This window comes from Podarcis liolepis (genome assembly GCF_965112155.1).
Source record: "Podarcis liolepis genome assembly, chromosome: 3".
Taxonomy (NCBI): domain Eukaryota; kingdom Metazoa; phylum Chordata; class Lepidosauria; order Squamata; family Lacertidae; genus Podarcis; species Podarcis liolepis.
Window position 1 is genome coordinate 104896249 of NC_139557.1, and position 15242 is coordinate 104911490.

The following is a 15242-nucleotide window of genomic DNA, read 5'->3' on the forward strand; positions in this document are numbered from 1 at the left end:
TGTGCTTTCCTTCCATGCATATTCTTCCATGCATATTCGCTCTATAGGACGCATCCTTTCCTTCCATGCATATTCTTCATATAATAGTTGTTATGTCTCTGCAATGGTGTAATTTTAGTGATCACACATCTAGAACATCAATCATTTTAGAAAAATGGCCACCTGTTGACTGACAGTAAACAAAGTGCTAAACTTTCAGTAGCCAAATTCTTACCTCTTTTTTTTATAAAAAGCCAGCAGTTCCCAAAATTTGGTCTAAATTTCTTTTCTGATGAACATGCAGCATCAATACTTTGTGGGACAGCAGAAGCCAGGTTGCATCTGTTCCCAGAACTGTCATTGCTGGGGACAATTGATGCCTGTGCATCAGGCTGATAAGATGCATATCCTTATTTACACTACCATAGCCAATTTTATCAGGTAAGGAGGATAGCATGTTGTAGGGTTTATATGTGCTGGCCATGATCCCTGTCTCCGTGTAGGAGACAGCTATAAGGCACTTATTGGAGGGAGGTGATGAGCAGTTCTCCCCTTACCTTATGTGGGTGTGAGTGTGTGCTTATATAAATGTGTGCATATGGTGTACTTGCAGGAGAGCGGCAAAAGAAAATAAAATAACTTTTTTCCACTCTCTGCCCCTGTGCCTACTGCAAATTCAGCAGGCACATTCTGTGCCAACTTTTAAAAGCCTGCTGAAAACTTTTATATTCTGCTATGCCTGTGCAGGCAGTTAAGAGTACACCTCCTCCCACACACAATGGCCCATTTATGTTTGTTTTCAATTTCTTTTCACTTTTCACTTGTTTTTAATTTTTAATGATTTTATTATTTGACTTTGTGTTTTTATATTGTTGCAAACCACTGTGATGTATTATTATGATACAATGATATATAATTTTTTTTATAAATAAATGTGGGGCCCTATGTATATATATATAAATGTAATCTAAACACAGACAATTGGAAAACACTGGCCTGCGAGTGCTCCAATTGGAGAACAGCCTTTACCAAAGGTGTCATGGATTTTGAAGACGCTCAAACTCAGGACGAAAAGGAAAACTGTGCTAAGAGGAAGGCACGTTTGGCAAACCCTCACCATGATCAACTCCCACCCCGGAACCAATGTCTTCACTGTGGATCCAGAATTGGCCTCCACAGTCACTTCCAGACTCACTGTTCATGGAACTGTTCACGGTCTTGTGTTCATGGAAGACAATCTTACTCGACTACGTGTGATCGCCGAAGAAGAAGATATATAATAGTGAATTCATTCTTTGAGTGTGAATCCTTGTGTAGCAGCATCCACATACAATGAAGGTATCAGCAGATTTGGGAGGGGCCTGTGCTTTTTCAGAAGTAAAAAAAACACAAAACTATAGGAGGGAAAGACATGGAGGAGAATCCAGTGAAGACTGAGTTTGTTCATTTGCAACACAATACTGAGTGTCTGTGGAGGAAGGGAAAATGGAAAATCTGTGTGGGTGGGGATTCAATGGAGTATTCTGGAAAATGACATGACTGATTAAAATCCTGCAAAGGTACCTTCTGCACTGCAACATTAATTGCAGGTCCCGCATGCACAGTTATGTTAGTGGAAGTCACAGCTGTGAGGTCAGGACAAATGCTTTTGTGAGAGGAATGAAAGTTGTGTTTTATTTTCCTGGTTCAAATATTTATTGACTACATTCGCATAAGCAATACTAGACATTATGTTACTTTTATTTTTGTTATATTAAATGTTGTTATTCCAACCGCTAAATCACCCTGGCTTCTAGGGTTCTTCTGCTATGGGGCAGCTGTATATCGTAGCTAAATAAAGATGAGGAAAGCAAAATGCCACTTAGAGAAGGATCTGAAATATTTTCCTTGCAGTTTGCGGTTGTTTTTTTTTATTCTGGATTGTTTTATTTGATGTTCTAATGTTTTGAAAACCACTTTGATTTTTTCCTTTAAAATATAAAGCAGTACAGAGAATAAATAAATAATAATAATAAATGCCACTGCAAAAAAGGGTGCCTAGACATACCATTGTGCAAACATAATATGGGTTTAAGGTGCCATTTGGTGATTAGCTTATATATATGAGTTTCTAATAGTGCTCAAAATTATGAAATCTAATGAGTGAATTGGTCTACTACTGAACTACTAGTGTAGTGGCAAAGAAACTGAGCTTGAATCAAGACTCATACTTGAATTTTGTTTCTGCCATGAACTTACTAGGTGGCCATAGGCACGTTCTCAGCCTTATTTTCCCCGTAACAGGGGGCAGGGGGTGTTTCACGATATTGACTTACCTCACAGAATTGTTGTAAAGCTCCCAATCTTGGGAGCTAAGTGGAAAAAAGGTGAAATCCAAATTGTCTGCTCTAGAGTCCTTTAGGATAGAGGTTAACATTTTATATCTAAACCAAAAATACTGTGACTTTGGAAACAAAAACTCTTAAAATGCAAGCCGATCGAATTCTTAAAAAGGTTGCCCATAGAAGAGTGCAACACAAATATTTTGGCATTTTTCAATACAAAGAAAAAGACAAATGTGAATAATTTAAGACATCTTATTTGGACTTATACAGTTCACTGTCAACGTCTTTGTTTGCTATCAATGAATATTAAAATAAACTTTGTTTACTACAGTTAGAAATGCAGTTTTTGAATAAATCAATTGAACTGGAGGAAGTGCAAATGACTATTTAAAAAAACTAAAAGGATACAAAGTACTGGGAGGTGACGGTTTTACAGGAGCATTCTTTAAACATTTTTACAATGAATTATATCCCCATCGAGCCAGTTGTTGAATGAAGTTCTTTCAGGGCAACTTCCAGGCATCAATCTAAAATAACAGTACTACTGAAAGTTGAAGAAAAACCTTGACCTAGTGGAATCATATTGTCCAATTATCCTGTTAAACCAGGATGCTAAGCTATATACAGTGGTACCTCAGGTTAAGTACTTAATTCGTTCTGGAGATCCGTTCTTAACCTGAAACTGTTCTTAACCTGAAGCACCACTTTAGCTAATGGGGCCTCCTGCTGCCGCCGCACCGCTGGAGCACGATTTCTCTTCTCATCCTGAAGCAAAGTTCTTAACCCGAGGTACTATTTCTGGGTTAGCGGAATGCCGCATCCCAATAGTCGCCTTAGACTGGACTTAACCGTCCAGGGGTCCTTTATCTTTCACCTTAGTAAGTATAATGCTTTAACAACAAGTTTGGCAGAGATTATGGGGTAAATTCATTCATAGTGGAAAGAAAGCTTGGTTATGGGTAGTGGCTTGTTTCTGTGCTTTGCTTCATAGACTCTTAGAGCTCTTAGAGAAACAGAAAGAGAAATTCCAGGGTCTTGTAGGACCTTTCTTTTTAACTTTGGAGTAAGACAGATTGGCCCCATAATGACTGTGCTGTGCTTCCAATGCACAGTACATTATGTGAATAACCCCTAGCTCCAAGGTTAGGTGGAAGACTAGGGCTTACGTTTGTGGTTGGTGGCCCCTGTGAATTGTGGACCCCTGCCAGTTGACATAGCATATTGGGCACCAATGTCTCTCTTCAAGCCGTGCTCTGTCAAAGTATATTACGCCTTTACAGTTTCACATTTATTTCAAATTCATTGCTTCTAAGCTGAACCCATAGTATCAATTTTCTTCCTGTGTTTTCCTATTGGGCCCGAATTCTGTAAAATTGGGAAATCTATGTTCACTTTGCAGCCATCATTATCTCAGTCATCAAATAACTACTCTTAGTGTGCTGTCTAATGTGGTTGTAGTGGGGAACCATTTTTGTACGTCTGTGTATGTATTCTAGGTGTTTGTATGATGATATTAATCTATTATATACTTTTTAAATAGTTTAATGTATTTATAATTATTGTTTTAAATTTAAGTTGCTTGGAGACCTTTTAGGGAACAGGCATCTAATAAATCACAACGTATGGACTACTCACAAGTAACAAGGAGAAACTGACTAAGTGCTGGGGAGGGAGGATGAATGGTGAATCACACAATGGTATTGATTAGACTGACTCAATAAAGAGTTTGTCTTTGAAATGGCCCTGTTGCTAGGGGGAAGCTGCCTGCTCAGCCAATACCTTAATGGAAGGTTGATCACAATTTACAGTTGCAGAAACTAGAAACATTCAGCTCTAGTTTTCATTTTAAGAGCAAGTATCGGGGTAGATAGAAAACCCTGTCCAAGCAACAGCAAGTTTGTGCCATCTGCCCATCCAATGTGGCTCTCCAGTTAATTTGTGCTTCGTAGGCCCCAACCACACACAAATGGCATGCATGATACACTGATGCAGATATCTGGCTGACACACTGTGCTCCTCCACCTTCTGTAAGCAACTTTGACATGTTGGCAGGGCTGCCTACCTGTGAATTCCCTGACATCACCATCACTGCCACCATCATTTTGTGTATGCTGCCTTTCCATAGGTATAACAATGCTCAAGGCTGCTTACAGCATGAAAAGATTTACATAATCACAAACACAACAAAAGTCATTTATAAATAAAACACATCAAAAAGTACACAGCCAGGCAATTTTCACATAAATCATAAAAGATCTGAAAATAAAGATACAAAGAATTAATACCCATAACAGTGACACAAGTCCCCAAGCAATAACCCAAACCAAGAGTTTGTTCAGCAGCCTCAGCTTTTGTGACTGGAGTCAGTCAGGGCCCCGCCCCCTCAGGCTGGGTGGGAGAAGTCCAGCAAGGCAGGGAGCAGGAATCCCAGGACTGGCAAGGCACCAGGTGATCAGTTTTACCTTTGCAGTGCAGGTTTCATTCAAGCAGCTTTGCAAAGGAAGGTCCCAGCCAATAGAAGTGGTGCTTGGAAGTTACAGCTGATCAGCACTGTCCTTCAAGCTCCATTTTTGGCAGGGGCTTGGCTGCACTCAAGAGTTTCTGATTGGGAACCCTGGAGTGTAGCCAATCCCAGTGGGACACGAAGTGACTGGTGATCAGCCTGCGATTAGTACTGACTTCAAGTCCCCCTTTCAACATGGCTCTAATTGGGGGCTTCTGAGTGGAACCAATGCCACCCAAAAGGGTTTTGCATTTGGTGGCAGATCTAAAAAGTACCAAATACAAGACTTGCTTACCAAGGAGCAATTGGGAGCACATTTTCAGGCTCCCCATGGTTCCTTTGCACCACCTGTGTCTTTATCTTTACATATGATGTCATGTGGGGTTGATGGATGTGACTTGGGGAAAATAGGATTGTGGCCCAAATTATGATGCCTGCTGGGCCTAATTAGGCTGAAGGCTCCCCGCTACTGCTCTAATGCATAAAGTGACTATAAACAGATACTAGATGAGCATCTGTCAAATAACAGTGTTAAGCGTGGGACAACCTGATGGTGTAGTGGGTTGAGAACAAAATCGGCTGTATTACAATGTTATATCATTTTAATGGCAACTACAAAAATTGCTTACCTGGAAAACTAATCTTAGAAAAGGGATGTATATTTAGTAGTATTTTGATGTTGAGCAGCAGCTGGGGGAGAAGCAGGCAGCCAGCTCAAATGATCAGCCAACTCAGATCACCAACTGCTTTGTGGGTCATCGTTCAGAATTGTTGCTTCAATGTACTTACAGATTGACAGGAATCTTTTCGCAGAGTTTGCTAATACTTTCAAGAATATTATGGATCCTGTTGTTTTTAGCTCTGCCATCACATTCTCCTAGCTTTGATATTTTGCAGAAAGACTATCATTTTTTAAAACATAAGTTTTTGTGGTACATTAGTGTGAAACTTTCTGTTAGTGAACACCTAAAAAGCTAGTAAGCTGAATTTTAAAAAGTACTAGTCACAGATGATCCAAAATCTTCCTCTTGTTCTATAACTTTATCCTTTACTAAAGATGGGAAATCTAAATGAATATGAACGCTCAGTTTAATTGGGAACAGTAGCTGAATAACATCACCATGGAGGTTATATGAGCATGCATGTTATCCTACATTTTGTAGTATTTCTGTTTGCAGAAAAGAAGGCCTATGAAATGAATATTTTAATAAGGAAAGGGTGACACTAATGTTTCTTCCTCAGTTTCAACCTTATACATACACCTGTCCAAAGCCTATCCTACTTCTAAAGTTATAACTGAAACCTCTGCACTCCATTGCATAGAATATTATAAAAACTGAAGTGTTCATTATAAATAGAAAATCCTAAATATTTTGGGTGTAGAGTATTTAAACTATTTGTTTTATTGTAAGCTACCATGAGGGCTCCATTGGGGTATATAAGGGGGAGCGATAAAAATATAAACTTTCCCCCTTAGCTTCTCATTTTGTTAATGAGTTGTCTTAACAAGTGTTCAGAAACTCATTTTGAGTCTCTATTCAACAGGTGACTTGACTAAAATATTGTCTTCCTGTGTTTGAAATTTAGGTGACCTAATCCATGGGTAAAGTTGGGAAGATGTGGAACAACTTCAAGTACAGGTGCCAGAATCTCTTCAACTCTGAAGGTGGAAACAGAAGTGAAAATGTAGACGTAAACTCTAATTGTTCTTCCGTTAGAGATAAAAGTGTGTTTGTTCCTGATCCAGCTGCGCAACGACCCAGCAGCCCTTTAAGAGATGTTTCTTTACAACTGAGTCTAAACCCTTCAAAAAGCTCTGCAAGGAAAAATCAAAACTGTGCCGCAGAGATCCCACAAATTGTGGAAATAAGCATTGAGAGAGAGAGTGACTTGGGTGTTGGCACAGGAGCTAGACTTGCACGAAGAGATTCCTACTCAAGGCATGCACCGTGGGGTGGGAAAAAGAAACATTCCTGCTCGACAAAAACCCAGAGCTCTTTGGATAGTGATAAAAGATTTGGCCGTTCTCGCTTGCAAAGGAGGGAGAGAAGATACGGCGTGAGCTCTGTTCATGACACGGACAGTGTCTCAAGCAGGACCTTTGGGAGTCGCTCTCTGCGACAAAGACTTCAGGATACTGTTGGCTTGTGTTTTCCTATGAGAACGTACTGCAAACCATCCAAACCTCTCTTTTCTAATAAAAGAAAGATCCATCTCTCTGAACTAATGCTAGAGAAATGTCCTTTCCCTCCTGGGTCAGATCTGGCTCAAAAATGGCATCTAATTAAGCAGCACACAGCCCCAGTGAGCCCCCACTCAACTCTCTTTGATGCATTTGATCCTTCTGTGGCTTCTACAGAAGATGAAGAGGACAGGCTCAGAGAAAGACGAAGGCTCAGTATCGAAGAAGGGGTTGACCCTCCTCCCAATGCTCAGATACATACCTTTGAAGCTACTGCACAAGTTAACCCGCTATATAAACTGGGACCAAAGTTGGCCCCCGGCATGTCTGAGCTGACTGGAGACGGGAGTTCAACGCCACAGGGCAGTTGCGACCTGGAGGAAGACACAACTACTCTTTGCTTGCAGTCGCGTAGGCAAAAGCAGCGCCAGGTATCTGGAGAGAGCCATAGCCACACCAGCAGACAAGGAGCTTGGAAAGTACATACTCAGATTGATTATATACACTGCCTTGTCCCAGACTTACTGCAAATTACTGGCAATCCTTGTTACTGGGGAGTGATGGACCGCTACGAAGCAGAAGCACTTCTGGAAGGAAAACCCGAAGGCACTTTTTTGCTCAGGGATTCTGCTCAAGAAGACTACCTCTTCTCTGTGAGCTTCCGCCGTTACAACCGGTCTCTGCATGCACGCATTGAACAATGGAACCACAACTTTAGTTTTGATGCTCATGACCCCTGTGTGTTTCACTCCTCCACTGTTACAGGGCTTCTAGAACACTACAAAGATCCTAGTTCTTGCATGTTTTTTGAACCTTTGCTTACAGTCTCCCTAAACAGAACTTTCCCTTTCAGCTTGCAATATATCTGCCGGGCAGTAATCTGTAGGTACACTTCATATGATGGGATTGATTGTCTCCCTTTGCCATCAATGTTGCAGGACTTTCTAAAGGAATATCACTATAAGCAAAAGGTCCGAGTGCGATGGTTGGAGCGGGAACCAATAAAGGCAAAGTGAACAGAGTTCAGAGTCCCCAGTAAGCTCACTAGAAATATGTGCTTTTTGTGCAAATACAGTATAACTGTGGTTAGCACATCAGTGTTCAGCTGCTTCTTCATCTTCTTTTGCAATATGGTACTTTAAGCTTAATGTGTTTCTGAGTGTGTTCAGATGCTGCCTGCTATTAATCAAGCTTAGTTGTGAATATCTCTTGAAACAATATGTTGAACACAAATTCACACATTTTTAAATGCGGGCTTGCAGATTATAATTGTCTGGTTCTGAAATACACTATTTTCTTTCCGCTATTCCTATAGTTATTATGCAAAGCAGCCATTGAGTATTTTCTAAGTTCCATTCAATTTCAGGAGTCAGAACAAAGTGAGTTGCTGACTTTTTTTTTCATTTTTGAACATTTGAACACCAGCAGTTGTGTTCCAGTGTAGTTGCTTTCTTAGTACATTTTAAAGTTCAGTTTTTCCCCATGACAATTTTCACATTAAAGCTATTCTAAAATGAAAAATCATGAGCAACTAGGGAAACTGCTGTCACCTAGCACTTCTAAGAATTGATCACGTACATTAATGAGCACTTATATGCATCTACTCGGCACCAAACTCTGGTTTTTAAAAGGGCTGTATCCTAATTAAGTATACTTTAGTGTATGATTGTTTGAGTGCTAATAGATTAATCAGCCAACTAAGTTTGCATAAATTTGCATATCACTAAAATAGTAATCATATGCAAGAAAAAGTAAACACATACTTTATTTATTTTATAATGATGCTTACATGTGCCTGCTGTGATCCCTTGAAAGGGGCATCTCTTATGGCAGTGGTCACCAACCTTTTTGGATCTGGGGGCACATTCTGAATTTTGAGAAGATACCAAGGGTACCATTTAGGAAATGGCTGCCACCAGGGGTGTAGCAAAACACATAATGGCTGCCAACTTCAAAAGAGAAGAAAAAGAAAAGAAACAGGAACATAAAATAGTTCAAATATGGGGAAATCCGTTCAGGTTTTTAAAATATATATATATGTGCGTAATCAGAGATAAAAAGACATAATGCTGACTCACAAGTATTTTTCCCTATCTTTATGGAGAAGAATATAATAGAAAAACACTGAAAATACAGAAAGGACTCACCAGAGAAGTAGTTGAACAATACTGTTGCAGAGTAGTGTGATTTTAAGGCTGACTCATCTACAAGCATCTCAAAACTAGGGATGTATGAGGATACGAGGATAATGATTTTTCTGCCTTTGCACTAAGCCCTCATCTCTCCAGACAACCTGGGAGCAATCCCTGAGGGCCAGGCAGGAGGGAAAAGTGATAACACTGATTCCTCTGAAATGACTCCCTCCCCCCCCCCCAAAAAAAAAACAACTTGGAAACAATCAGGAATAATGTGGTGAGGATGGTGATGGTGATGTTGATGTTGATAATAATGATGCCTCTGCATTACCCCACCCCTCAAGAATGTAACAACTTGGAAACAACCAGGAAAATTCTTAGCATCATTATTATTACCACCACCATTATGATGTCTCTGTACTGGGCTCCCCACTTCAAACAACTTTGGACAATCCTTGCTGTAGGGCATGTAGCAGGGAGAAAAAGGGTTGCCATATCCTTAGCCCCTCCCCGAGTTCAACAGAGGCTTCTCTCAAGCAGCTGTGTGGTCCACATGCCGGCAGGCAGCAAACACGTATTGCAACAATGGGAGGCTTGCCATCTTGCTCCCCCCACCCCACATTTTCAAAAAGTTTCTTAAGCAACTATCCGCAGCCTGTTTCACGTGGCCAGCAGGCAGCAAAACTATTAATTCCTGGGCTGCTTCCCCTACTCCAAACGTATTTTTAAAAGCCTCTCAAGTAGCAGCCTGTCAACTGCTCTATGTGGCTGGCAGGCAGCAAAGTAAATGTAGCTGCAAACCTTCCAAGGACTAGGAAACAAGACAGTAACAGGAAAAGTGCAGGAAGCAGGAAACGGCACCTCTTTGGGACCCTTTGCCTGCTGTCCAAACAATTTATCAGGCACAGCTCTGACTACACTCATTGACTAAAAAACACTGGCAGTGGGAGCAGCCGGGCTGGTTCATTTCAGGTTGGTTGCTTAGAAGAGCACCTGCACCTTCTGCTTCATAACATCTTTTCTAGGATGGCTAGAGTCCTGTGAAAGAAAGAAAGAGTTGTGGGTAGGGGCAGCCTGGAGGCACCAGTGAAGGCCGTCTCAGGCACCCAGTTGGCAACACCCCTCTCCCCAAAATCCTACAATATGACTCAGAAGGATGAGTTCCTCTTCTAATATGTTGCACAGTTTGTGGAAGTGCTTAAAACTTGCACATTTTCTAAAAATCTGCTATGCAGTTAATTGGGGTCACCTTATTCAGATGGATTGTAGTCAGTTGTCTTAAGCATTGCAGCCCTAGTTTTAAAAAAGTAAAGTTTAGTATACACAACGTTTCAGTAACTTCTGTCTAACACTGCAAGCCTTCACAGAAGTAAGATTCATTAAATTCAGTGGGACTAAACTCCTAGATAAGCGTACGTAGGATTGCAATTTAAGTCAACCGCTGCTGGTAAGTCGTGATGATGAACTTGACTCAACTATAAGAAACGTGACAAGTAGTAATTGGAGCTTTGCATTAACTGATTTTTGAAGGGTTCAAAACAGTATTTTTAACTGTCTGCTAAAAACTAATGGCCATCTAGCTTAGTTATGACTTAAAAGCTGATCCAGAAAAGATAATGTTCTGTTCTGCTTCTTTCCCTCCGCCCTACTCAACGCATCATACGTAAAGTTTCAGGCTTCATATAGGTACTGTTGTATTTGTGAATGGTGTAGCACCTTCTTTTGGTAAGTTGTAGATTGTGTTCTCCTTGAGCAAAAAACTTTTGAAACTTGCTCTTTTGCTTCTGGTCCCCCCCCCCCCCTTTGTGGACAGAACATAACCTGTTTTGTCCTAGTTGTGTTTGCACTAAAATTTGTGTTGGAGTACAGAGTCCCTTGTTTTTTGCTTGTGTATCTTGTACCAATGACTAGTGCTCCCTAGGTTCTTAACCAGTTGACAGTGACTGTGAGGTAGGAAAACTTCAAAGCTGCGTATACAAGAAGAGTTATACTTGTATGCCAACACTAACCAGTTTATCAATGTGTGTTTTTCCTCCGCTTGCTGTGCCTTGTTACAGCTTTTTTGTGCTAATAAAGTACAGTATTTTCAGTGTTATACTTGTATATTTGCTCTTTTATATTTGCAGAGCTTCTCTTGTAGCAGTTAACCTTTTTTTATATAAAAAAAGCTTTATCTTACGTTTAGTTTAGCTTGCACAAATGTACAATTGAATGATTACTTGACATGTCACCAAATTTAAGCATAAATGAAATTCTCTAGAACACCCAAATACAGATGTTTCCAAGCATTTGGGGCCATTTCACACATTGCATGGAGGCAACTGTGGGTTTTCCATGGGATACGCTTGACAACTGGTGCAAATCCCAGCTCTCTAATGTGGATCTGAATGGGGTGTGCTTTTTACACCCACACATTTCATTTTTCGATGTGTGCTTCTATCGAAGGTGCGTATCTTAAAAACAACAATGTAATGCTTGAAGTGGCCTTTGGTTTTCATTGCAAAACCATAGAATAGTGGGTCTGCAGTATCTGGCCACTTCAAAAAGGCAATTATATATGGAAAACCCTTCTAGGTAAGAAGTATAAACACTATGTGTACATCATCTCATGTACACAAACACAGGTTTTGCCTGTTACACTTGTGTTTGTCCATACATTTCTTAAGCTAAATATAGATTATTCACAAGATGCATTCATTCAAAGGCTTGTTGGCACCTTGGAATGACATGCAATTCATTTTTTTATTTTTGCTTTCTTTTATTATATAAAAGAGTCATAAGTTATTGTGCATTATATTTGAAGTTTGACATAATAGCTTGTCATTTTTGAAGTGGACCTAAGATCAGGTGATGTTTCTGGATATAATTGGTTAGCTATTTGCCATGTGTGGCAGTGGTAAAGGGCATTATTTATACCCTTCCTCAGCGCCTGGCAAAACAATTGCATTTTTATTTTTGCACTAATGAGTTTGCAAGGAATGGATTGAATAGATGCTACAGAATCAGTGGTTAAAAAAAGGTTTTGAAATACTGTTCCAGACATCTTTTATGGTAGATGGCTAGGCTACAATCCTCTAATGTCCTTCCTGGGAGTCCAGCAGAACTTGGTGAGTTTTTCTTTTGAGGGATCATATATAGGATTGCACTGTAAATTGAGTTAATTTTTCAGTATTGTCCACCTGCAAGACAAGTAATCCATTTAGAAACATTTGCCTGGTATCCTATTTTGTGTAATTTTTCTTTCAGAGAAGAACAGAGAGGAAAGAAAGCGTGCATCAGGCCTCTGCATAGATAAGATTCACATGTCGAGTGCCCACTGTATTTTAGATATTGGCGAAAGTTGTGTAGCTCACAAGGATTGCTGCTTGTAAGTGTCTGAACCTGGCCAGATTCTTTTTACCAAAGAGGTTGAAGGAACATGTTGCTGCTTATAATCCAAACTAAAACAATTGAACCAAAGTATCTTCAGCATAAGCTATTTGGGTATAATATGCAATGCCAGAGATCATGAAAATGTATATAATTTAGCAGCAGTTACTCATAATTTTTTTTAATGCAGTGTAGTCTCAATATACAGAATTGTCCAAAGTCTGTCTACTTCAACACCAGAAGATCTATATACACCAGAAAGCTATTGAAAGGAGTTTATTTAGACTCCCAGAGAGCACTTTAAATGGGCTAGTTTGGAAAACTCTCATTAGGCTAGGGCTGAGGAGAACACATAAATGTATAGGAGCCAGCATCAAATTTGAAGTTTCCGGGCATTTAGGATTATCCAACTTTGCATTAATTGTATCAAATGTGCTTTCAAATGTCAGATTTCCAATGTGGAATTTCTTTTTGCTCTGAACATGTAAGTACTTTTCACTAATGTTAAATGTAAGCATGTTATAACTGTTGGGTTTGTGTGTGGGTCTGTATTACTGAATATGCAAACTTTTGGTTTATGAACTGCTCTAAAACTAGCTGCTTACATTAAAATGGAAAAAAAGTAACCAGCATGAAATTGTGCCCAAGTGTACTTTCCCTGCTTTTTCATGCTCCGTCAATTTATGTTAAATTCTACAATGGTTGGGTTTTTTCCCCTGTTGGTGAATGTGTGTTTAGTGTGAATTCCTTCAAAACGATTCAAATCAGGAACTTGGTTTTTGTACTACAAGAAACATGTTAAAAGTGTCATTCACATTCAGTGGAAATAATTGCACTTAATTTTTGTAGGAATTTGTTGCTATTTTACTTGCTGCAGTACCCTTCTTGTGCTTAGCTCAGTGGCTCACAAACTGTGGGGAGAGGGCCCCCTGGTGGTGGGAGGGCAGAATTCATGGAGGGGGGAGGATCTTGCAGAATGCAGATTGATAGACAGACGTCATCTTCCAGGCAACAGGTTTTAGCATCTCAGCTGCTGCCAAAACTGTCATGCAGACTGGAAGCTACAGAGAGATTGGAAACATAGGGATGCTTCTGACCATAGCAACTACTCTGCCTCCTTTCCTGGCTGGCTAACTTTTATGTGTGAGTCTTGAGATGCCTTGTTTAGTTCTCTAATAATGGACCAATGCCCCGACCAAAAATCCCTTTTATTTTATTGAAAATACTCATGCACCACCTCTCTGCTATCTCCAACTCTCCCCAGCCCCCCAGGTAGCTTTTCAGTCACACTTAAAAACAGCTGTCATAATAAACAAAATAGACGTGGGTGGCGCTGTGGTCTAAACCACAGAGCCTAGGGCTTGCTGATCAGAAGGTCGGCAGTTTGAATCCCCACGACGGGGTGAGCTCCTGCTGCTCGGTCCCTGCTCCTGCCAAGCTAGCAGTTTGAAAGCACATCAAGTGCAAGTAGATAAATAGGTACTGCTCAGGCGGGAAGGTAAACGGTGTTTCTGTGTGCTGCTCTGGTTCGCCAGAAGCAGCTTAGTCATGCTGGCCACATGACCCGGAAGCTGTCTGCAGACAAACACTGGCTCCCTCAGCCAATAAAGCGAGATGAGCGTCGCAACCCCAGAGTCGTCTGCGACTGGACTTAACGGTCAGGGGTCCCTTTACCTTTAATAAACATAAAACGGTGAATATAAAGCTAAAAAGTCCAAACAGCCAATAAAATTAATAAATAATGTCACCAAACATATCAAATGGTGCCAAAAGCCCTGGTGAATCAAAAGAGTTTTAACAAGCACCTGAACATCAGTTGTGTGGGTACCTGACAGATTTTTCTGGAGAGAGAAACCTGACTGGTGCATGAAATCAGACATTAGTAGGGGAAAGGAGGAGAGCTCAGCAGTTGCAGCTGTATGCAAAGATAGCATTTGCTTAGCTGTGGGATGCAGTGCCGTAGCATGGGGGGTGCAGGGGGGGCCGGCCGCACTGGGTGCAACATCTGGGGGTTAGGGTTAGGGGGCGCAAATCCACGGGTTAGGGGGCGCAAATTACTTGCCTTGGCCCGGGTGCTGACAACCCACGCTACGCCACTGGTGGGATGTGTGTGTGCACTCAAAGGTCGGGATTTAGAAGGGGGGCCCCCGTGTCCAGAAAGTTTGAGAAACACTGGCTTAGCTATATACAAGCCCAGTTGCATTTTGATTGACTTTATTTTTGGTGCTACACTGTAAATTTTGAATAACAAGAAAACGATTAAGGCAGCGCTCGGAAGGCTGTCCCATCTTGTGAGAAGGAATGTAAAGTCGAGGCCTCTTCTGTACATGCAGTGCTTCAAAGTTGGTTTTGGTCTGCTATGTACACTTTTTTTCCTACAAGTGGTTAATGTTTTCTTCTGTGGTCTTGAAGCAGATCACACCTCACCTTGTTAATCAGGACAAATTGGGCATTACTATTTAGTCTTCAGTAAATTAGGGGACAGGGTGAATGTGTTCCTTCTGGGACAATAAACCATTAGCAAAACTTTTTCTCAGATTTTTGGAAGGAGGTTTGCTGCTCTCTGTGCCATGTCAGAAAGAGGTAGAAACAAGTGTGACCTAACTCCTGAGAAGTCTTTAAGAATACCATAAAGTAGGATGTCTCACTGAACTGCAGATACCGTATTAAAAAACAACAACAACACAATTTGAGGCTAATGTCACATTCTGTTGATTCTTTTTGATAAATATGTACAATATGCACAATGG

At 40.6% G+C, this 15242-nt stretch overlaps 1 protein-coding gene and 1 long non-coding RNA gene across 2 annotated transcripts in view; both read left to right on the plus strand.

The window, feature by feature from the left end:
* Positions 1-15242, plus strand: part of LOC310702832 — a 311903-nt gene that overhangs the window by 44791 nt on the left and 251870 nt on the right. The window lies entirely within an intron of this gene.
* SOCS5 (suppressor of cytokine signaling 5) lies at positions 6406-9356 on the plus strand (the record flags this gene model as incomplete). The annotated part of the gene is made up of 1 exon (XM_083494514.1): positions 6406-9356. One exon carries the CDS (start codon positions 6406-6408, stop codon positions 8002-8004), a length of 1599 nt encoding a protein of 532 aa, XP_083350640.1. The 3' UTR covers positions 8005-9356.